The sequence below is a fragment of the Lissotriton helveticus genome, chromosome 2_1 (assembly GCF_964261635.1).
Source record: "Lissotriton helveticus chromosome 2_1, aLisHel1.1, whole genome shotgun sequence".
Taxonomy (NCBI): domain Eukaryota; kingdom Metazoa; phylum Chordata; class Amphibia; order Caudata; family Salamandridae; genus Lissotriton; species Lissotriton helveticus.
The window spans coordinates 1,029,946,110-1,029,969,390 of NC_136059.1; the positions used below are offsets into that span (position 1 = coordinate 1,029,946,110).

The 23,281-nt window shown below is 42.7% G+C and overlaps 1 protein-coding gene across 1 annotated transcript in view; it reads left to right on the forward strand.

Annotated features, from left to right (window-relative positions):
- SLC28A3 (solute carrier family 28 member 3) overlaps window positions 1–23,281 on the forward strand; it is a 304,012-nt gene that overhangs the window by 192,933 nt on the left and 87,798 nt on the right. The window contains exons 6-7 of the mRNA XM_078677411.1: window positions 957–1,101; window positions 4,628–4,741. Coding sequence (XP_078533537.1) covers window positions 957–1,101; window positions 4,628–4,741 — 259 coding nt within the window. The remainder of the gene's footprint in view (window positions 1–956; window positions 1,102–4,627; window positions 4,742–23,281) is intronic.

Here is a 23,281-nt window from a genome sequence, read left to right on the forward strand (position 1 = left end):
CCCCGTTCTAGCACAGGTAATGCACCAGTGGCATGCATTTGATAGAAAAAAGATTAGTAATACCCTTTTCAGGTACAGTATGCCAGTGGGACCCTGTTTGATGTCCCAACAATATGTTCATGGCCCCGGGACATCGGTGTTTTCACAAAAACAGCCAGAGATGGAATTTCAGGAGCAAATATCTACATGATGAAGGCCTAGGATTCTGACAATTGAGAACCAGCCCTTATCTATGTTGTGATATTGTGAGATTCACAATCACAATAGCTTTGCCCATCAAAGGGCACATTGAAATGTCTGCATTATTATACTGTATCATTGTTCACCACTGATATCTTTTCCCAGTTCCCATACTTAATCCACACTCATCTTCTCCCAGGTAGTTTAACCTCACACTACCAACCACCAATCATTGTTCGCGTGGCAGCAAGTTGTTAGTTCTGGGTTAGTTGGGAACCTCCTGGAAACCACATAGGGCCAGTTTGGGGTGGGGATCTGCAGCCCTGCAGCCCTTTTCAGGTGTGTTGGTTCAATCCGATCTTTACTGGATTTTGTTTTGGTGTGGAGCGATTGGAGAGGTTAGACACTGCCTCCACTGGTCTAAATATGGCTGCCACTCCATGGCAACACAGACACTATGCTGTATCCCAACAACAAAACTGGTTTCCCCATTGACAACTTCTCCCACAATTGGAAACGGAAAGGTACTTCTTATTATAATCCCTCTCCGTCAGTTTCCCCTAATACCGCATGGTAGAAAATCTCGCCACCATTTTAAGTATTTGGATATGCAATTGTTGTATGTGTATAAAAAATGTATATCATGAGCCAAATCAGACAAGACATTCACTGTTCTCAAATATCTCTGATAAATACACATATTGATTTGTAGTGTTTAGCACACATCAAACATGTTTAGTGTGTAACTCTATTTCCCTTTATTTTCCTCTTTCCAGGGTTATTTATATAGCATTAATTGCTGCAGTGATTTGTTGGCTTATTTTTGATACGGCCAGCATGGGCGCTAATCAACTGATATCATTCGGAGGCCTTGTGATGTATGTCTTAATAATGTGGGTGTTTTCTAAGTATCCCGCCAGGGTGAGTACCTTTTCAAATACTTGTTCTATTCTTCATCCTCAGAAAAATGTACTAAGAAAACGTCTGTCTTCCAAGACTCTCTGGCTTACAATAGACGTCCTAAAGCATAAAGCAAGTGTGCACAAAATTATAATGACCAGGGTCGGATTAGGACAGCGGCCAGTCGGGCATTTGATGATGGGCCGGCGCATCAGGGTCATCTGTGGACCAGTTTTTAGGTCCTCTGTAAACCTGCACTCAGAAACGTACTATTTTCCCCGGTCTCCGCCAGGCCACTATGAAGCGTCGCCATTATCATGGGCACTCGCCTGCCATGCTGTTAAAGTCTGCAGGACCCTCGCAGGGTGAGGCATTATCACCTATGCCCATGCCACTGTGGAGTAGCAGCGTCAGCCGTGTGCTTTTCTTGATCCCCCTCCCCTGCCAGGTCATACCGTGAGGCTATAATGGGATGGGGAGGGTGTTAGTAGAAGTGTCCTCGTTAGGGGCCAGGTGTTGTCACCGCCGTCCCAGTGTTTTTTAGGCCTTGATGGAGGAGTGGCGAAATATGCCTCGCTGTGAAGTCACAGTCCCCAGAGGGGAAAAAACATAACATAGGACTAAGCGTTATGGTCTCAGAGCTGCTCACGTTGGAACTGGGGGCGTACGTTTGAGTCTGGCTGCACCTCAATATCCAGTGATTATGGGCAAATAACATAATCTACCTAAAATAAAAATGTATTTGATTTTGTGCAGTGTAGCTGGTCCCCATGGTAATTGCTCTAATGCCTTCGGACCTATTCCATGTTATATAAAGCTACAAAACAAAGTACTAACCATTTGAGAATGTGGGCCACTTTTTTGGGGAGTGCCTGAGCCTTATTGTGATCCTAATCCGACCCTCATAAGGATCTGTTGTGTTACTCGGCAGAATAGGAGCCGCCTGGCATTACAGATACATTTTTAATTTGCAACCACTTTGTCAGTGTGTGTGTGTGTCTGTGCGTGGCCTGTGTATATGTGGGTGTTATGTACACCAGTGGCAGCTGGTATTTGAAGGCAGTGGGGGTGGGGGGTCAGGTCAGGAGAGGAGGGAATGACATTTTTAAAAAAACACACTTACCTGTCTGCCACTGCCGACCGCCTTTACCGCCGCCTCCTCTCGGTCCTCTTCCAGGGTAGGAAGCAGAATGCACCCGGCTCCTAGCCCCTCGATAGCCAATCCCAATGCTACAATGTTGCAGCATTGTGATTGGTCTGAGCACCGTGGAGCGGCGCTCGATCAGAAAATGGGAGGCTGGGCATGTTCTCCATCCCGAAGTAGCAAAGTTAGATGTGTAAAAAGAGGTTGCAAAATTTGCACCAACGTTTTGTAAATCCAATGATATTATGTGAACTGACTTAGTTGGCAATAGTATGGTTCACAAAATGCTGAATCGTGGTCACTAACAACTCTACCTTCCTCATGAGTATTCATGAGATAGGTTACAGATTGCAACCTACTACATTATTCTTTCATCACACAGATAGCGCCTTGCTGAGGACAGTAGACCGCCATTTCTTTGATCACTTCACGAAGTTGCACAGCGGGGTTTAGCCACCGGGTCGGGTCTTCTGCCAGGTCCTATCACCAACAGCCCAGAACAAATCCTGCTGCGCACAGTCGAAGGCTTTGCACAGCATGGGTTGGCCAAGGGGTCTGACCTGTCCAAAGCCCTGAACCCAAAATGCCAAGTTTTGGTCCACCCTCTCTGCGCATGACCACAGGGAGGCTTACTGAGTGCCGCGGTGGTACCGGTGGCAAAATATGCTTTTTTAACATTTCATTCCTGGAAGGTCCCCATCTGGGCCTGGGGGTCTGGGTGTGCTAACCGTCCACGCCTATATTGTCCTGTGTTAGTCAAAACCATAGATACCCAAAAATAGGACACCATGTAAATTTCTTGCAACATCACCAGAAATTATTTAGTAATCAAGCTAGGAAAAATCTGCGTTTTTTAACTCTGTACTCATGTACGACACTTTTTAATCATAAGTGACAGCTAGATGAGGGAGTGTAGGCTTCACAGGAGGTGCTGAATGAGAGTAAAAGTATATGCTGTCCAAATTAGATGAACATCCACACAGTCATAAGTTTGTGGATTTTTCCATGTACTTACAACCAGATTTAGGCTTTGGTAGATAGGGTACTCTGTTACAAATGTGACAGAGTACCCTGTTCACCAAACTCTTGGTCTGCTCACCTCATTTAGAGTTGGGCAGACCAACAGCTTTCCATCAACAGAGACCCCGTTGATTCCGTCATCAGAAAACCTCCTCTGACTTCTCAACTGAGCGGTGACCATCAAGGAAAGGACATTACACCACCCGCTTAGGGTGCACTTTGTGATGTCCTTTTTTTATGTCCATCACCACCAGGTAAAACCTGGTGGCGAGGAACAGAAATAAAAATAATGACCCCCTTACCCAAGGACAAAACTCCATTGGTGTAAGGATTGTTAGTTATTTATTTTTCACTTCCCACTTTGGGAGTTTTCTTTTGACAAGCAAAAACTTTTGTTAAAGTAAAACCTTTGCTAAAGTTCAGTGAACAGCCATCAAAAACGATGGCAGCAGTCCACAAAACCTTTTGTAGCGTGACATGAACTGCCATGACAGTGGTTCCTATCAAGTAATAGAAATCACTGGGGGCTAGCGGTGATCTCTAAATTTGTCACATGGTAGTCTGTCATGGTGGTAAACAGAATGTCCTCCACCATCTTGATGGACTGTACTCCTTTGCCAAACTTTAAAGCTGACCCTTAGAATGCATTACCTGGATATCATCACTTCTAAGCTCATACCTGAGAGACTCAAGTGTTAATGACACAACATGTCCATGTATATTCTCGATTTCAATGGGGAGGGGTCTGCGAAAATATTCTCTCATTGGAAGGTTTTATATCAGACTAGACCTGATATAAATATTGTTTCCTAAGTATTGTTTACAAATATTTCGTACTTTGAGGTAAAGATTTCTATTATTAATTTCAATGGGGCAGTATGTTATTAGACAATATGTAGTACACAATATTTATGCCAAACAATATTCGGGTCTCAAATTTCATGCTGATTGTTTTTATGAAAAGAAAAAAACATATATATTTTTCAAAACTGACTAAATTCTGTCAGAATTTGCATGTGCACGGTTGGAGAAAGAGCAGTATATCAGAAAGTATGCAAATAACACACACGTTAACAACTTTTGAAGTTTGGAGGTTATACTTACATATGCTTGGGACTTTTGTAAATCAGTTGAACAGTCAGAAATCACCAAAATACTTACATTTTGACATCACCTCCATAGATTTAGGACTTGCATTGTGATTTGGGTCCTCTTTGCACATTATAGTATGACATCTGACTTGTAATGTACCAAGCAGATGGACACTTTTTGAGTTTCCTAACATATATCTTCAATGGTGGTTATTGCTGCTAATCAGAATGTGTGCCAATATCAGTGTCCCTTACATTTGAAATTGATGACTCTCTTTATTTTCATGCACAGGTTACTTGGAGACCAGTGTTTTGGGGAATAGGACTACAGTTCATTTTGGGTCTCATCATTCTAAGAACCAAGCCAGGATATGATGCTTTTGATTGGCTCGGAATGCAAGTTCAGGTATGGTTTCCATTAAACAACATCTTTGATTGTCAAGCAGAGTCAATGCAAAGGACATCTCTATAATGGTATTTCAGTAGACCTTTATGAACCTGTGAAAGAATGGGGACAACCGTGCCACTCAATCTGTCTGGGGATGCCACCACAAATCTATCCAGATGTCTCCAGCAGGAAGAGCTTCAAAATAGTAAAATAATAGTAATTCAAATATGGTAAAGCTAGCTGCAATCAACGAGCCGCTATTGGCCAGGAGGGGGAAAGGACACATCAGACAGCTCCAATGGCAATGCCTAATGCAACATCCATAGTGAAGAATGCTTCAGATTCATCACCCCGTTAAAGAAGAAATCTTGCTAACATTCGCAATCATTGAATTGTTATTACCACTTTTGTCTAATGTGCATTATCTACTGTCGTCCTAACAGATTCTAGCTCTACTTGTTGTGTTGGCATTATAGGATGCAGGGAGAGAGGATGCCCTCTTTCGTTTAAGTCTGTAAGTATTTTAGACTAGGGTCGTTGATGGACACCTGGCACTGGTTCAGCCCCATTGGTCCATAGAAATTGTTCTCATTTTTCTTAAATTTAATTTAGACCTGTTGATGCTTAAGACTTTCACTGGAGCAAACGCTTCTATCTAGAGCCTTGGAAAATCAGTGTTGATGTAGCACCCTTACCGTAGACGGTAGCAGTAATGTTAGTTTTGTGATTAATTCAAATTGATCACATCTACCATATGGCCCTGTAACTATTTTATTGTTTTGTGGTCAACTTGTGACCAGTCTTTGATTTACTAGGATTTTTAACAATATCAAAGTCTTCACTTGTTAAATTCGAGATTATTTTTTGTTTTGTAGGCTGGCTTTTTGTTACACTTTACAACTATGCAATAAGAATTGGTCAATACATACATTTGCTTATGCCAGGAAGAACCTGAAATAGATGGTCATAGTCCCCTTTACTCAAAGTCGAAAATGTACGGATGTGTCCGTCTTTTTCAGCATAGCTTTATATTTACATAATGATGCACTGTCATTCGCAGAGTGTGACAAAACTCATATCCTTTAAAATGGTCATAGGCATAATCCTGCCTCAAGTGAACCATTTTCCAAGTTTAATTCATTTATACTGCTGCTACATAAAAATGCAAAGCTAGCTTGTTCTATTTTTGAGCACACTTGCTTGCCATCTAGTTTGGATGTATGACGGTACGACGCGTACCGTCACAACGCCTTCCTTTACAATGCGTCCCTTACAACGCAAGTCGTTACAACGGCTTGCGTTGGGGGCACGGATTTAGAACAGTATAATTTACTATTCTAACACCAGTCCCCGTGAACACTAGGGAAGGTGTTGGAATAGTAAATATACTATTCTTAATCCTGTAGCGCCCTCCAGCGCAAGTCGTGGTTATGGCTTGCGTTGTAACGGACGCGTTCTAAAAGCCACGTGGAGTAAAATCCGCGTGGTAAAGGATGTTTCCCTCTAGTTTACAGCACATTTGGACTTTTCTAAAATGAAAGTTAATGTGCCTTACCCTCCTGTCTACAATGGCCTATTTTGTTCAGAGTTGCTGCTGCTCAGTGAATATTTTAATCTTTTGTGTAGGAACATTATCATGTCAGATTTTAATATTCATATTAAGAATTTCCACATATTGTCAGATTTTTTGTTTAAATGATTACATACATACATGGCAGTGGGCCTTTTCCGTCTATGTATCTAGGATCAGGAAGAACCACCCCCCACCCCCCATCCATCATGGTCGCTGAAATATTGCTACAGTTTAAGAAAGAAGTGAAGACTCACCTCTTTAAAGAACACTACATCACAATGCATTAACAGGCCACAAACCAGCTAGCACTCCGATTACACCTTCACTTTATGCTTATCTTTGACAGGTACAGAACTCCACTGTCACTTAGCTACATTTAGGCTATAGAAATACCACATACATACATACTTAGCGTTGAATTCCAGAAGTGGGTGGAAACACGGACTCAAAAGACTGGTCATATTCTGGACCTCATACTCGATATTTATGCCTCTATTCTCAATTTAGTTCTGATGTATGTGTCTGGTTTGATCGTACAATGTTACACATACCATGAATGACAAGCTAAGTATATCATCCTAGATATCGCTGTTAAACCTACATTAGATCTAGGACAAATTATTTCTCCTTTGACAAGTGGATGCTTTTCAACACAGTATCTGAATTCTACCATCAGGTGGATATTTAAACCAACCTCAATGTATATTAGCAAATTCTTTTGAGTAAAGTGAGTTGGCTACGTATCAGCTGGCTCCTAAACAAACCAAAACATTATCTGCTCCCAAAAAATCATACTAACCTCCCATAGCTTGCCCATCTAAAGAGGGAGTGGCTAGCGGACAAATAGAGGAGGATTAATGCTTCAGAAGAGGCCATCAAATAGTCTTCCAAACGTCAGATTCACAGAATATGCGAAAAAATTAGCTGAGGAATAGAGATTTAACAACTCTTCAGTCACTTAAGTACTGGAGAGTCACTGCCAGTTTACCAAATTTGATCTTGTGCCCCTGGTTTGGATCCCATATAGGGAAAAAATTGAATTATGACTTGGCAACTGTAAACAACGGGGATGGTTTTTACCAGGAGGTACAGTGTATGATAGTAAGTAGACAACAAAATTGAAGCGCAAGTTGTCTATGATGTTTCTCAGAAACCCAAGGTGAGAACATTCCCTTTATTCATAGTTAATCATTCAAAAATCGTATGTCAAGTATGTTGCGGTCCCTTCAGATCAGCAGTGCAGGAGTAGGAACATCATTGGGAAGCCACCCACAGCACGGCCTGCTTCAGGTACTTCATCCTGTATGAACATTCTACATGCTAGACCCCCAGCCACCACTGGCTATTGCTCTGCTACCCCACTGAAAATTAATAGAAACTCAAATTCCCTCACCACCATCAGCATTCCTCTTCTTAAAAATTCATAAATGTGGTAGCTGGTGATTTACCACCCACGCCATTGTACTCCTCTTCCCCATCCAAATATTTAAAAATTACCTACTTTTCAGTTACCCACTCTCACCACCATCAGCATTACCCTCCATTCTTCCACCCAAATTGTAGGACCAGACCCTTTCTGCAGGGTCACCCCACATATTTGGCTTCCTTTGCTGAGCCTATTTCTGTTGGCTTTTATGGCTCTGTGCACATTACTCCTGCTAATCAGTGGTAATCTACTTGTCCTCTCTTCCTTGAACATGGTAACATTCCTATAAATCTGATTGGTCCATTTACTTATAAGTCCATAGTATATGTATTAGACCTGTCATCCATAGGGTGTTTTTCCCACAACGTTTAGAGAAATACTTCTTTCACTCATTTGAATTGTAATTTTAAATTATATTTAATGGTAAAGTTGGATTTTAAGTTACTATTCTGAAAATGCCACTTTTAGAAAGTTGGTGTTTTTCTGCCTTAACCAAATCTGTCCTTCAGCCAGTGTCCAGGGTTGCATAACTGGTAATGACTCTCCTGTGCTGTGATGTGTATTCCTTCCAGAAATGGGACTAAATGGGCCTGAGTTTAGAGGGAGTGGGTCTTTCTAACAGGTTGGCTAGGGCGAAGTTTGGCCCTGGCCTAGTTACACTTCTAAGGACCCTGCCTGTAGTACACACAAAGGAACCTGACACCAGGTCTGCCCTTGCCTTTGTCCCCCTAGCAAAGCTAGAGCCAAACAAGAAGAGTGGAGAACTGGACAGCACTAGTTAAGGAATAGTCCAGTTATTGCCCCCACACAAATGTTGACACTGGGTATAAAAGTGGAACCCTCAGTATCTCACATCAGAATACTCTTGGACCTGTGGAAGATTATGAAGAAGGACTGCCCTTCTGTCTGAAGAAGGAAGACTGCATCTGCTTACCATGAACCTAGGATCCCCAGAAGTGACTCCAAGTGTCAGTTGGATGACCTCCTGTTTTAGCTACAGGGACGGATTATGCTATCAGAGTGTTAAGCACAAATTTATTTAGTAAACGTTTGTGGCTCACCCTTACTAGGATTCTGTTTATTGCTTGAGTAAGGCTCTCACCCCTCTCAACTCATAACCCAATTTCTTGCACAAAAATTTCAAATGGCCTCAAGGAATTGTCCTCCTCTCCTCAACCCATATGTTATCAATTACCTATGTTATCAATTACCTGGTGGAGTGCCACCTAAAGTGCCCCCCCCTCGCACCCACAGCCACTTTGACAATTTCCATCTGAGAGCTGTTCTTTATTTTCCTGTCAGCTATGGGTCTCTGCAAACCCACACCTGACAGTACAGAAGGCGGTTGGCAAAGACAAGTGCCACTAGTGATTTTCTGCCTCCTCGTGTCTGTGAAGACCTGAGAGAGGCAGGAAAATGCAGGTGAGATCTTCAGCTGTCATTCCAATGCATCCCTCGGGTCACTGGGTACCAAGACGGGACTGGGAAACACAGGACAAGTAACCATTTGCCCTGGTGACATAACAGAAATGGAAGAGCAAGTTCTGTGTTTTCCCTGCTCTTATGTCATAGTCGTGAATAACCAGATTCCTGCCCTTCGCTCCCTCCCACCTCTCTCTTCCATTCACCTCTCTCATTCCGCCTCTACCCATGCTCCCTATCAAACCCATTCAACCACTCTTTTTGACAATTTTGTTTTAAGTTTAGGATATTTTAGAAGCATTAAACAGGTTAGAAACAATTTTACTAAGATAAATATTGATTCTGAAACATAATTAGGTTTATTTATTTCTGCCCAATATTTCCTAAAAGAATTACATCAAAAACAATAAAAAATTGACAGATAGAACCATAGTAACTGGTTACGAACGAGTGGGGGCAACAGGTCTTGGTATGGATAGAGGACCTGAAACAGAGAAAGTAAATGTAGCATGGGGAAAATAATATGCAAGTGTGGAGAGGGGCGGGCGCGATTGAGGATGTCAGGTCTTGAAACATTCACGACGCCTGCGGCACTGGGAGTCACCAACAGCTGTAACAGGCCCTGAGGTAAGGGAAATCAGAAGGAAAGCGAGGGGTACGAGTAATGGCACAGAAAGAGGGCTGTAGATTGGGCAGGGGGCAGATATGTCTGAAGAGAGCCTCGAAGGGCACTGTAATGCCAATGAGTTAACCGTGGGACTGAAACTGTGATGCCTTCACAAAGGCAAATGATCATCTCTGTGGGCATTTTTAAAAGCAGTCCAAATATCATCTCAAGAGCTAGCAACTGGGAGTTTACACAGGCCTCTAGCTTCTTTCCTGCGAAGGGCTTTGCTTTCCGCTTATGCCCGGTGTTGACCAATATGTCTCACGGTGGCGACCTGGGATGGGGCCGCAGCTTTCCAGCGGGAAGTGATCAGTGATCACACGTTTTGCTAAGAGGAGACTCTGATCGTTAAAGTCAGTTGCAGCTCTATTAGTATTAAGGTAGCTTATTTAGGCCCAGAGCACAAACAGACCAAGTGTCAAGGGTGGGGAGTGCTGTGCTGGAGGTGAGGGAGTGGTGCACACCAGCCTAGAAAGCAGAGAGCACTGAACAGTTCCAAAACATGTGATTTAAGTCAGTATTGGATGTTGAGCAATGCGGACAGGAGGCTGCAGAATTCGGAAATATCCTGTTTATCCTCCCTGGAGAAAAGTCTGCCTGTGCAGAACAAAGAATTGGATTAATTCAAATTCCACATTTCTGGTAATTTTGTGGGACTATTCAAGCCCTTCAGGCCTTGGCATGAAGGGATCTCCCTAGTTCAGACTCCCAAGTATCTCAAAGTGGATGGAGTGGGTCAGATATCGGTACATAGGGATCTATAGAGCCTGAATCAACCACTATTTACCAAGAAATGTCACCCAACAATGATTGACCACTGTGGAAACATTCATAGAATCTACCCCAGGTCTTTTCTTCTGCCTGCATTGAGGCTGATTGTAGTGTAAGGAATCTGGAGCAGAAATCAGGTGGAAGTGCTTCATTTGTTGCTTGTGGCAATACAGTCAATACTGACCACTTAGTGGTAGCTTGTTGAGAAGATTTATTTTTGTGTGCACTGCACTGCCTCTGCAATTCCTTCATTATATAGAAATCCAGGAAACTTGGACGGCTGAAGGAGAACTCCTGTCATTAAATAATATCCTGAGTTGGCCAGATCTACAGAAGCATGGCAGGAGAAGGCTGAGAACCTTTGCAACCCCAATGGCAAAACATCTTTGAAAAGTACAACCATACAGTTCCAATCTGCCACACTTTGAGATGAGACATTTGTTTCCATACTAGACTCTCTTCCATTGAAAAACTGTGGCATAAAACAGGACATCAACAGCAATGATGCCAGGGACTGGATTTCAGACCAAAGTATTTAACAATGGCTGAGATTATTTCAAGATATCCAACAATCTAGGGTTGGCACCCGACCGCCCTTCGTTTATGGCGGCCACTGCTACTTTGATCGCATTAGTGTGAACTCTGCAATATCCTTTTTTCACATCAACATCGAGATTGTCCCCAACTGTGGATGGGCCATAGCCTGGAAACCCCAAGACAATCAAAACTGAATGTACCGAGCAATCCTGTATGCACAAGTTGCTGATCTCAGTTCAAGATCTTTAAAGTCTTTCTTTTAATGCTTATCTTCTATTTATACCTTTTAGGTATTATCTTACTATCTTATTATCTGCATGTTAATGCCACCAACTGGCCAAAGGCCAATAAAGAAAAAATAATGTAATTGCCCAACTAATGTGAACAAGCTCAACCCGCAAACTACACCCTACAACATCATAAGCCAACTATCGGTTCTTAGCAGAAACATCCTCTAAATCTCATCACTGCCTTCACACAAAGTTACACAACTTCACACAGAATGTTGTACACAACTGATTGATGTAAGCTTACCCTCCTACACTAAATGACACTTTTTTTATAAACTTTTTTTATTTATGTTTTTGAAAATAAGCCAAAACATCATCAGGAATATCACATGTGTTACACATTTAACATCGTCAGCATTAAACAGTATTGGTAGAAATGTAGGCAGTATACTTAAGTAATTCTTCTTCATATTTCCCTCCCGATCACCCTTCCCGAGTACCAGACATTTCTCAGGTAGATACCTCTTGTTTGGGGTTCTCTGAGCATTGTTACTCAATCTGTGCTGGTTCCAGTGCGCTAAGTTGTGTCATTTTCCCACCCTCCTCCAACATTTCTAGTCCATAATGGCTGCCAGATTTTGCTAAACTTCCTGGGGCACTGTTCTTTCTGCCCCCTATACATATCCATACTGGCCCTCCATTTCAACACGGTAGGCAAGTCTGGTCTAACCCATTACTTGGCAATATCCTGTTTTGCCACTACAATTCCTGGATTACTTAGTAAAAGTTTATATCTGGGAATGTCAACCTCTGTAATTATGCCTAGGAGAATATATTTTGGATCCAATGGGATTTACGTCTCTAGTACACTGTTTAGTTCTTTGATTATTCAGGACCAGTATCTGTGTATCAATGGACACTCCCTTAATGTATGAATATATGAACCCCTATCTGTTTTACAGTGCAAACATGTTGGTGTCTCTGCTCTGCCCATAGCGTGAAGTCTCGCCTGGTCATAATATATCTTATGAAGGACTTTAACCTGTATTAGGCGTAGCCTCAGCATAATCGCTACCTCTCTGGGGTGTATTAGTGCCATTTCCCAGTGTGGTTAATGTATCCAGAATATTGATTATAGTTTTGTATGCCCAGGACACTGTTTTTTCAAGTAATTCTTATTCTAACAGCCGTCCGACTAGCGGTGCATATTCGGGAATATCGGCTATCTCAAGTTTCTGGATTCTCCAGTCTATTGCAGTTGCATATATTTGTATCTTTGCTTGTTAGACAGGCTGTATTCGGTTTGGAGCTCTGTAAAGGTAAAGAGGTCTCCTTTCCGTATTATGTCTCCTAGTGTCTCGATCCCAATAGTGCCCCAGCCTTTGAAACCCTGCAACGTCGTGAATTCTGGAAGCGGTTTACCCTCCCATAGTGGTGTGGACCTGGTTAGCCTCTTCTACCATTTTATCTGCCTCTCCTCACATTTCCAGGCTTCAATTGCCCTCTGTGTTCTGGGCAATAAGCTTTGTGTTCCAGAGCCCCATAGATATAATGTATGTAAGAGTGTTACCTGAACTTGTAGCCTTTCTAGGGCGTGTGTGGGGTGGTCTCCCTGCGTGTGTCTCCATTCGTTAATAACTATTAGGGGCTCCGCCCTATAATTGGCCCGTATATATCTGGGAGGGCAATACCCCCATTGTATTAGCTGTGTTGCAACGTTTGGAGTGCAACTCTGGGGTGGCCACCATCCCATAGGAGTTTACAGACTTTGTCGTTAATTGCCATGAAGACCGCATCTGGAATTTTCTGATATGTATTCTGCAAGATGTAAAGTAATTTGGGTAGCGTTACCATTTAATACATAGCCGCCGTTCCTAGCAATGTCAGCGGGAGACATCTCCATCTGGCAACGTTGTTTCGAAATTCCGCCAGTACCTGCTTTATATTGTGTGTGAGGCATTCAGCTTCATTTGTGGAGATGTGGAGCCCAAGGTATCTAAAACCATCTTTGGTGATAACCAAACTAAATCAGGGCTGCACCACTTCAAAGAGAACAAATTATTACAAATAATTATAATCAAATGGGCCTCAAGTCGAAAAAAGTTTCTTCTTTATTATTTTCTTCCTAAAAAGCCACAGCCAGCGCGTTTCCTCCTGTTGCGCTGGACTTCTTCAGGGCTGTAAATTAAAAACACAAATGGGAATAACAAATATAATACATTGAAATATACATGACATACATGACATAAATATATACATACACATATAAATATGATTCAAAAGACAACACAATCCCTAGACACAACAGTACATGCGATACACGAAAACACTGTGAAGTGTACATGTAGAATTGAGATAACAACTAAGCCCCAAAAGACTAACAACGTGTTGGCTGTGGCTTTTTAAGAACAATATAATAAAGAAGAAACTTTTTTCGACTTGAGGCCCATTTGATTATAAATATTTGTAATAATCTGTTCTCTTTGAAGTGGTGCAGCCCTGATTTAGTTTGTTTGTACGATTGCCCTAAGTCCTGGACTGGGGGTACTTTCAGGAGCATGCACACAGGCTAGTGTGCAATTTTTTTTTATTTCATCGGCATAATTGTTTGTGATTGGTGCCACACCTTTCGAAACAGGTCCCCTGTCCAAGTTGTGTTTTTCCATCTTTGGTGATGCATAGGTGCTCCGGCATAGTATACATGTCCGTTATACATATACGTTAGCATCTCACTCCACTATCAAATGAGCCATTAAGTGGTGAGCAGTTACTTATTCAAGGGACAGTGGCTCCAAGCACTGTGCCCCTTACCTTCTGAGAAGCAAATGTGATAGTGTGCCAGGCAGCAGCTGAAAAGGACCTTTAAGGTAAAACACATTCTGTGGCCTTGTGGTCCCTATGTCTCCGTGTTGGAGAGACATAAAGAAAACACATAGGGGCATAGTCTCAAGAAAGTGGCAGAGCGCGGGTTAGTTCCAAAATTACTAACGCCACGCTCCGTCACTTTAGAAATACAGGAATGCGCCGTATTTACAATAATACGGCTCACCCCTGCATTTCTCCCTGCACTGGCACTAAATTCAGCTGCCTAGCGGCAATGCAGTCACCCTTGCACCATAGTGCAAGGGTTCCTGCGTTGAGTGAATGATTGTTTATGTGCAGGAAGGTGTCACTTTGAGGTGCTCAAAAAGCGTTCTCCACAACACACGGCTTCCACAACATGATTTCCATAACACAGCATCCATGAAAATCACTACACATTGCTTATAAAGTTGACATTCACAATATATAGCTTTCACGGCCTATTACTTCAACAACGTTCAGCTTTTGCAACTTAAGTTATCTTGTTGCATGGGCCTTGCACCACACACCTTACACTACTTCCATCAAACATGACACATGATTGCTTCTTTTAGAAAATCTTTACAGAGTTGCTTTCACAAATCATAAAAGGTTCCATCAATAGTCCTAAAACACTTAACATTGTTATTTTGACAACATTTACAGAACCAGAATTACTTATAAAGTGTTCCCATTACGTTGCAAAACATCCTTTCAATTTAACAAAGAAATAATTTTCTGGGAGCTTTATGAATTATAGTGGCATGAAATTATAAGGTGTTTTGTTAATCTCAGCAAAAAGTGTGAATATGAGTAGGGCATGGTGAACTGGGTGGATGCCCAAATTTTACAACCACAACCCAACTTAGAAAATGTGCTCCAACCCGCCTGCTGACTTTCCCAATAATTAAAATGAATTAAAAATTGCTGCTGAGACAAAACTTCCTTCATTAACATCAAAGTGTGAACCTTTCTCTGCTCCATTGTTAGGCTGAAGTTGCAAAACAACATTTTAATTGACTGCATTTGTTAACCTAGGTAGTTTTTGGAACTTTAAAAGTAGGTGTTAACCCATTGATGACAAATGGGTATCATTACAAATTTCCTCTGCCTGGACAATAGGCCTCTGCACGGACAACAGGTTCATTGCGGGCCCAGCGACATCACGCAAGTGCACATGGTCCTGGCCCCAGGCTGAGCTCCATGCTGATTTATTCGCTAAAATCAGGTGTACAACTCGAGAGGAAACACCTCTTGCACATATAAGCACCGTAGAGTGTTCTTTATACACAGGGCACTGACAAACTCATACAAACCGCTGTAACACCCTACACATATAAGGTCCTGACGAAAGCCAGTAGAGGAAAAGGCCTGGATGAAGTTAGTTGACCGCACAGGACGTCGGACGTCCGAAAGCTTTGCTTTTATTGACTGCCTGGGGCCCACCATTAAAAAAGTCTTTGGGACACCCAGGACAGTATTTTAAACCTCACTCAGAGCACACTCTCAGCACCCTCACGAACCAAAAAATGCGCTCTGCAGTAATCTGACGTCGAAGCACACCTGAGGTACACTCGGAACCTCGGGTGGGGCCCGATGATGAAGCATGCACCAACTAGGTTGGTGGGTGAGGGCCTTCATAAAACCTAATGGTTTTCCTCCACCCGCAGACATACAAACAATTTAAACCAGAGCTAGTTCTCATTGATTGCTAGCGTCTAAAAAAGTGACACACCGGCAGCGCAATGGGCTTGTAAATAAGACCCACAATTTTTAAATTAATGGTGACGGGATGTGGGCCAACACCAAAGGTGGAGCCTGCAGCAACCACCATCCTTCACTAACTCTCAGGAGCCTTCTTGAATTACATGACGTCAGGGTCAGGTCTATGAAGTTAATGACTAAGTAGCAGCAGCACACCTAGGGCCTTGTTACATGTGTCCCGGTTTGTTGCCCAGTGATGTTATCTCTTTCCCCCATCTCCAGACACGCCTGGGTATTCCTCATTTGGCATTCAATCTCTCAACTGGAGATCTTTGCAACCAAAGTGTTCAGGTGAAATACACCAGATTCGTGGTGTGCCGGCGGGGCATGGAATACTGATGGAGCGGGTATCTGCAGTTGCATAGGCACTCGTAATCAAGGTCACTGTTTGTATCTGGGGTGGCAGATAAAGGACAGTTAGTCTCTCTGCATTCTACTTCAGTGACACGCCTGGCTCTGAGTGAGCACTACTTGGGCACACCTCAAACATAATCCCTGTCTGAAGTAGAAAGAAGCAATCGGCAAAATGTGCATGTGAAAGATCAAGGATTTCACTTAAAATTAATTCTCACGTCGATGCTCTGAGACCATCCTTCAATGAGTCAACTTGGGGCACCAGGCAGGGATCAAAGTCCCTGTTGTTCTTTGGGATGAGGGCAGATGACATCTGTGGAACTGTAGGAGAAGGTGATTGTGCAATGCCATTTCCAGAGTATATTTCTCAGAACCATCACTGTCTGTTTCTGGTCCCAGAAAATGCTGCATGTGCATGAGAAAGGATTTTGCCTGCAAGTTCATGTGCATGTGAAAGGATACTGGCCGACGTCACTGTGGCGCCTTTCCCATCAACTATCTCAAAAAGCCACAAATTGAATTGTATATGAAACTTGTCCCCTGACTGACAGTCCTTCAAAAATCCACATAGCCTTCCTGAAGGCCCCAGATCCGCATCTTGTGCTCACCATCTCATTGCCTAGCTTGTCTCATGTCAGTTTCTTCAATGCTAATGAGAAGTAGGTGCTCATTAATGAATGTTGAGGTATCGTATTTGGTTATGGGAGACAGATTAGCAGCAGGGGAGACCTTTTAGAATTTGATGAGTGGTGTTTTCTCAATGCTCAGCATCTTGGCAAGAGACCACTTTTCAACACATCTGCATGTTGGATTTAGGTATTAATTTAGAGTTCGTAGTATGTAGAAAATCCTTCAGATTCTGGAAGGAACCCCTAAATACAGCGGAGAAGCCACTAGCTTATTTTTCTCATTGATATTATCATCATGTTAGAGGCAATTCAGCTAATGGACTACAACCTCACACACTGGCAGAAAACTCCTTGTGCAAAAGGGCCATAGTTGTATTTTTTTCAATAAATTTTAACGCTTTTGGAGTTTGTTAATGAAAATTAAACAACTTTGCCGAGCGGGTCCATTAAGCATGTAACCCACTTTTCAGAACTTCAGTGCTTTCAGTGGAGCCACCATAGTCATAGCTCCACTGGAGATACATACAACTATGTCTGCCTGGCAGGGACTTTTAAATATGTTGGATTGTCTTCCAACAACGAAAAGGAGTCCACTGAGCGTGAAATTGCACCCAAAATTCTAAATCAACCCCTTAGCCTTGTTAACCTTTTGGTATTTCATGTGTTCCAGCACAACTAAAGAGACTTACAGGCAGTGGTGTAACGAACCTTGAGGGGGCCCCCCTGCAGGATAAGTGAAGGGGCCCCCTTCGGACTCAATCTAGAGCTCCCCAGCAGAAGTGCGGTCCTGCGGGGCCCCCTGGAGGTTGAGGGCCCCCCCGTACCGCGGGGGCTGCAGGGGCCTGTGTTAGGCCCCTGCTTCTAGGGAATGGAGTCACAATCTTTTGTGATCCACTCAGTACAATCCCTTCTTCAGGTATTCTTAACTCCTTTGGGTTGGTCATAAGTGCTGCTGTTTCTCTTTGGCCTTCCAATATTCTATGTTTTTTTCTTCTAGAAGGGTCTTCTACCAGTTTCCTATGTTTGCGGCTTTTATTATTCAAAAGCAAGTCTCTGCTCGGTTGACTCAATATTCAGTCCTTTCTACATTGGCACTGGTACAACAGCTTCAAAACGTGGCTGTACTTGTTATCTGGTGCAACTAGCTTCCTCTTGTTGATGTGTGCTGATCGAAGTTGTTAAGCCTGTGTGACCTTTGGTTCTTTGCCAATCCAACACAGTAAACTGGTACCCTAGCAGCGGCAGCCTGCATATTTCTGTTTCTATGATTCACTGAATAGAGGTCCTAGCCCTTGTGGTAGAGCACCACCTTAAATGTATGTCCACAAAGTTAAGTGTGTGGGTGGCAGTACCACAAAAAGGACAAATGCTTCCATTCAGCATGGTAGTACAGTGGATCAGTGGAATGCTCAGATTTGTAATGGGTTACTGCAATACCTCAAGTGGACAAACACACTACACTAAAACTAGTTCTGTTGAATTATAAAAGGTAAAAGTAAACCATAAAAGTACCCTTTAACAAGAGTTTCTTTTTTACCTAGAAACTTTTATATAGCGGTATTCTTTCTCCATTCCATGAATTACTTCAATTAACCTCACTGAGGATGAGGGAGCATTGGTTCCAGCCTTGGTGATGAACCCTTTCCCAGGGACTTTCACCTCACCATGCTTCATCATTAGACCTGACCACCCTTGACGTGGTATTCCCCCAGACTTTTTGCTTGCACTACACTATTTTTGCTGAACTCTTTTTTGGTGACTTTGGGACTCTGTGCACTTTACCCCTGCTAACCAGTGGTAACGTGCGTGTGCTTGTCCTTCCAAACATAATAACACTGGTATATGCACAATTGGCACATTTATTTTACTTATAAGTTCCTATTAAATGGTCCTTCATGTAGCCAGGGCCTGTACATTAAATTCTACAAGTGAGCTGCTGCACTCATCGTGCCACCCACTAAAGTGGCACTGTAATAGACTTCTCAGGCCTACCACTGCAGCCTGTAGTGTGGTTTTAACCTGCCATTTCACCCTGGCAAAATACACTTTTGCAGGTCCAAACCTTCCTTTTCAGTACTTTTAAGTCACCTCCAAGGTAGGCACTAAAGGATCATAGGGCAGTAGGCATGGTATTTGAAAGGAAGTACATGTGCGCTCACGTTGCACATGTCTTAGCAGTGAAAAACTCCCAAAGTCGTTTTTCACTGTAGCAAGGGTACCTCTCCCATAGACTAATTCTGGCTTGGCATATTATACTTAATAAGTCATAACTCCAGTTTGGGAGAAGATAGAGAAATACTTGTTCCACTCACTTGAATTGTAATTTCAAATCCCCTTTAATGGTAAACTCAGATTTTAAATTGCTACTCTGAAAATGCCACTTTTGAAAAGTTGGCATTTTCTGCATAAACCAAATGTTCCTTTCTGCCAGTGTTCACAGTCTCATGTATTTCTTCCAGACAGGGAACAAAAGGGCATTGGGTGTGCATGGTGTTCCTCTCCTGAGCAGGGTGGCCTCAGGATTATACCCAGACCTTCTTGAGTCTTAAAGAGTAGCCTCAGGGTTGTGGCCACTCCTTCCCTGACTTTTAAGACTGCCTGTCCTGTCACTGTCAAATGCAGCTCATACCTAGGCATGCCTACCCTTTATCCCCTTAAGACTGATTGGAACCAAATCCAGGCAAAAGGAAGGTTAGACAAAAAGGGCATCCTCCACACACAGACTGGCACGCTGCATAAAAGTGACACCCTTAGAACCTCTCATCAGAACACTTCTAGGTCTGTGGAGAAGATTCAAATGAAGGACTGCCTTGCTGTCTGAAGAATGAAGACTGGACTTCTTTGTCTTGAATCCAAGATCCCCAGAAGTGAATCCAAGGCTTGGTTTGCTGCCCTTTTCCCCTGTTTGAGCTGCAGGGGACACAGCAAGTTTTCAGAGGCCTTTCCTGCTTTCCAGCTGAGTAGACACAACTGGTCCAGACCTGATCCCATCTACTGGCCTCTGTGAGAGTGAGTCCTGACTCTACAAGTGCTGTTCCTAAGTCTTGGACTGTTGGCTGGAGTTAGAGTGTACACATTCCTGCTCAACTGAAGGGTTAACCGGAACCGATGGAGCATGGTGCAGGCCAACTCAGGGACTCACATCGCAGCTACTGATCATTGGCTTCACTGGATCTGACACAGAACAATGCTGGATGACGCAAGGGCCTTGCAAGGTTGTGCTGTGCTGCTCCTGATCGGCGGCTTGACGGACCTGATGCAGAGCTTCACGTCGCAGTACTGTGCCACCCCAGCACCACGGAAAAAAGGTACAACTTCCAGCAGGCCACACTTGGTCCTGCATCTGGCCTCTGCTACATCACGATTGACCTGAACTTGTGACTTTCTCCCAGTCCAGCTAGCCTAAAAACCTACAGTTGGCACTTCACACCTTGTTGGCACTATTTTTACCATAAACTTTAAAGGTTCATAATTCCAGTTCTACTGATTGGATTTTTTTAGTTTTGGTGTTATTTTATTTATCAAACTTTAATCTATGTTTCTAACTTGATTTGGGGATTTTTATTGTGTGGTATTTTTACTCTATTACGGCTTGAGTGCTGCATAAATACTTTACACATTGCCTCTAAGTTAAGCCCGACGGCTTTCATTCCAAGCTACCAGAGGGTTTAATACAGGTTTATTTAGTGACTTTTGTGCTTCAACCGGACAAGGATTGTGTGAATTATTTGAGTGGGGATCTCATTCCTCTCAACTAATACCCCAATTTCCTACATTCATTTTTCATTGAGAGCTGAAACAACCCTCCTGATGCAAATATGCCCAGTCCTGTAACCCAGTGGAGGTCAATCTCTGTTAAGCTCATACCACACAAATTGAGTCTACCAGCAGTAACATGGCAACCTTGTTTTTTGTATGGTGGTTTGGGAGCATTAAATACTGTTGTCATTCCAAGGTATAGGGCAAACATTATAGAACGGGTGGTAAGATAACCCTGTGCTCCTGCCCTTTTCTGTAATTGAGGTTTAATATGGGCCGATTCTGGATGTTGCTTCTGATTTCCATATGTATGGGTTTGATACTCAGTTCCTCATCCTTAAATGAGACATCCTGCGCATCATTGCCTCTTGCTTACAACATTGACCAACATGATGAACCTGGACCGGAACTTGACTAAGCCAAAGGTGATTCTTGTGAAATAGCCAGTTATGATTGGTCACATTCTCTCTGGTGAATCTCTATGTGCACTTTCCCAACCCCTTTGTGCAAAGTTCATAGATGCAAATCACTCCCTTCATCCGCAGGTTGCACCAGTTAGGTGCATCTCAGGAGGTTCCGGAAGTTGCATTAAAAGCATATGCATTATATACTTATTGAGCTAATTTGCTGTGAAAGCTCACCACACATGTTTGACTTGGCACAAACAATCAACATATTTTTAAGAATTCGGTATATCTGTCATTGCAGGTGGATATGTGGCTGTCGGGCTGTTCAGTCAATTGTTACTAATCATTTATTAAAACATTTTTACGAACCATACTGCTGTGTTTGTTTATTTTAGTTTTTTAAGTTTTTATACTGCTTCTTCTCCAGGGTTACGGCAGTCTGTCTACAATCGAAATATTAAGAGTTATTTTTATATCCCAGCCAATAAAATCAAGAAATCACTACAAAAGCAATATTCTATCAATATCTTGCCATGAAGGTTTTTGCCATGGCTTTTGTGACTTATTTGCTCTTCTTAATAATTCTAATTAGTTTATTTGTACATCAATTTAAGTTCTTCAAAGGCTCGTCAAGGACAATAAGGAACATGTAAATGCAATGACAATACATACAGCTGTGCACTAGGGAGTTCCGCATATGTGCTTTGCCAAGTCTGATCATTATGGGCCTGATTATGATGTTGGCGGGACCTCCACCGCCTAGGCCGTCGTTGGCTGTCCCACCGACAACCAGCATAATGGTCCGACAGCCGCATTATGATGTGGTTGGTCGGACTACAGTGTTTGGAGGGACTGACAAAGCTTTAGACAGGCTCAAGGAGCCCATCAGGTAGCGTTGATCCGATCATAAACCCTACAAGGAAGGCGGTGCCTGTGCAGGCACTGCCGTAGGGATTACGATGTCCCTTTCCAACAGCCTTACCAGGGTGGTTTGACTGCCATGGAAAGGTTGTTGGAAAGGGACTTTAGGGGCCCTAGCATAACCGCTGTCCCATATGGGCCTCCACTATGTGACCATGGGGGCACCTGTTGTGCCCCCATAAACATCCAGGCAGCATATGGTGCCTGGCACATGTCCATTGATTTAAAAAAAAATGCTCTTTACCATTGTAGCTTGTGCAGCGGCCCTCTTCCTGGGCTGCTGCTTAAGCCGCAATGCTAAACAGTATTTTACGACTGCCTCCATGGCCGTCGCATCGTAATTGGGCTGTCGGGTCCACCAACTCCTTGTCAGACAGTTTTGTACCCGAAACGATGGTGGTCGGACGTTCATCCGACCGCTATAGTAATGAGGCCCTATGCGTTGCATGTTTCACTGACAACTGTACGTAAAAGATGCTACTGGAAGTCCATATAGAGATTATACTATATCATTACTCTTAAACAAGAAAATAAATTAGTAGACCTGATTTAGCAATTTGTGTATCTAAATTTATCTAAGGTGAGCAAACATAAGTCTTTCCCTGTATAAAATCCTATTTTTGATCCATAGAATCAGGAATGATGGAACTTTACCTGTGAGTCATATGCAGGGTATAAATGGCTCCCTCTCTCTTTCCATCTGGGTGTCTTATTTTATGTCATTTTGGCTCCATGAGTACTTCTAGAAAGCTGTAATGGAACATATGCAGAAATATGTACATGCGCAAGGTATCGTCCAACAAAGGCAGAAGTCGCCTTTTGCTTCCTCATCAGGGTAAACATCCTTTACCACGAATGCGTTACAATGAATGTCATTACCCCACATTTTTTACTCCGCAAAATCTTTTACAATGCAGGGCTTTACACGGAAAACCATTACAACTCATTCCCCAAAGCAACACCCCGTGGAGTTAGAATAGTAAATTGCCTTGTAATGGGGAATGCGCTGTAATGGATTGCGTTGTAAACGCATGCGGTGTAAAGTGTCCTGTTCATTTCAATTATCATTTTGTTTTAAAAAATAGTGTCATTTCCTCTTTCGTTGGTATGAAATCCAGTAAAAAAATGAACTGAGTTTTCAATTGCAATTCAGATTTTGAAAGCATTTAAATGGATTTGCATCTGTAACTATATTTCATTTAAAACCACTATCTAACATCACTGACTTAGAGTTAAAGAGAACACTGATTAAGATAT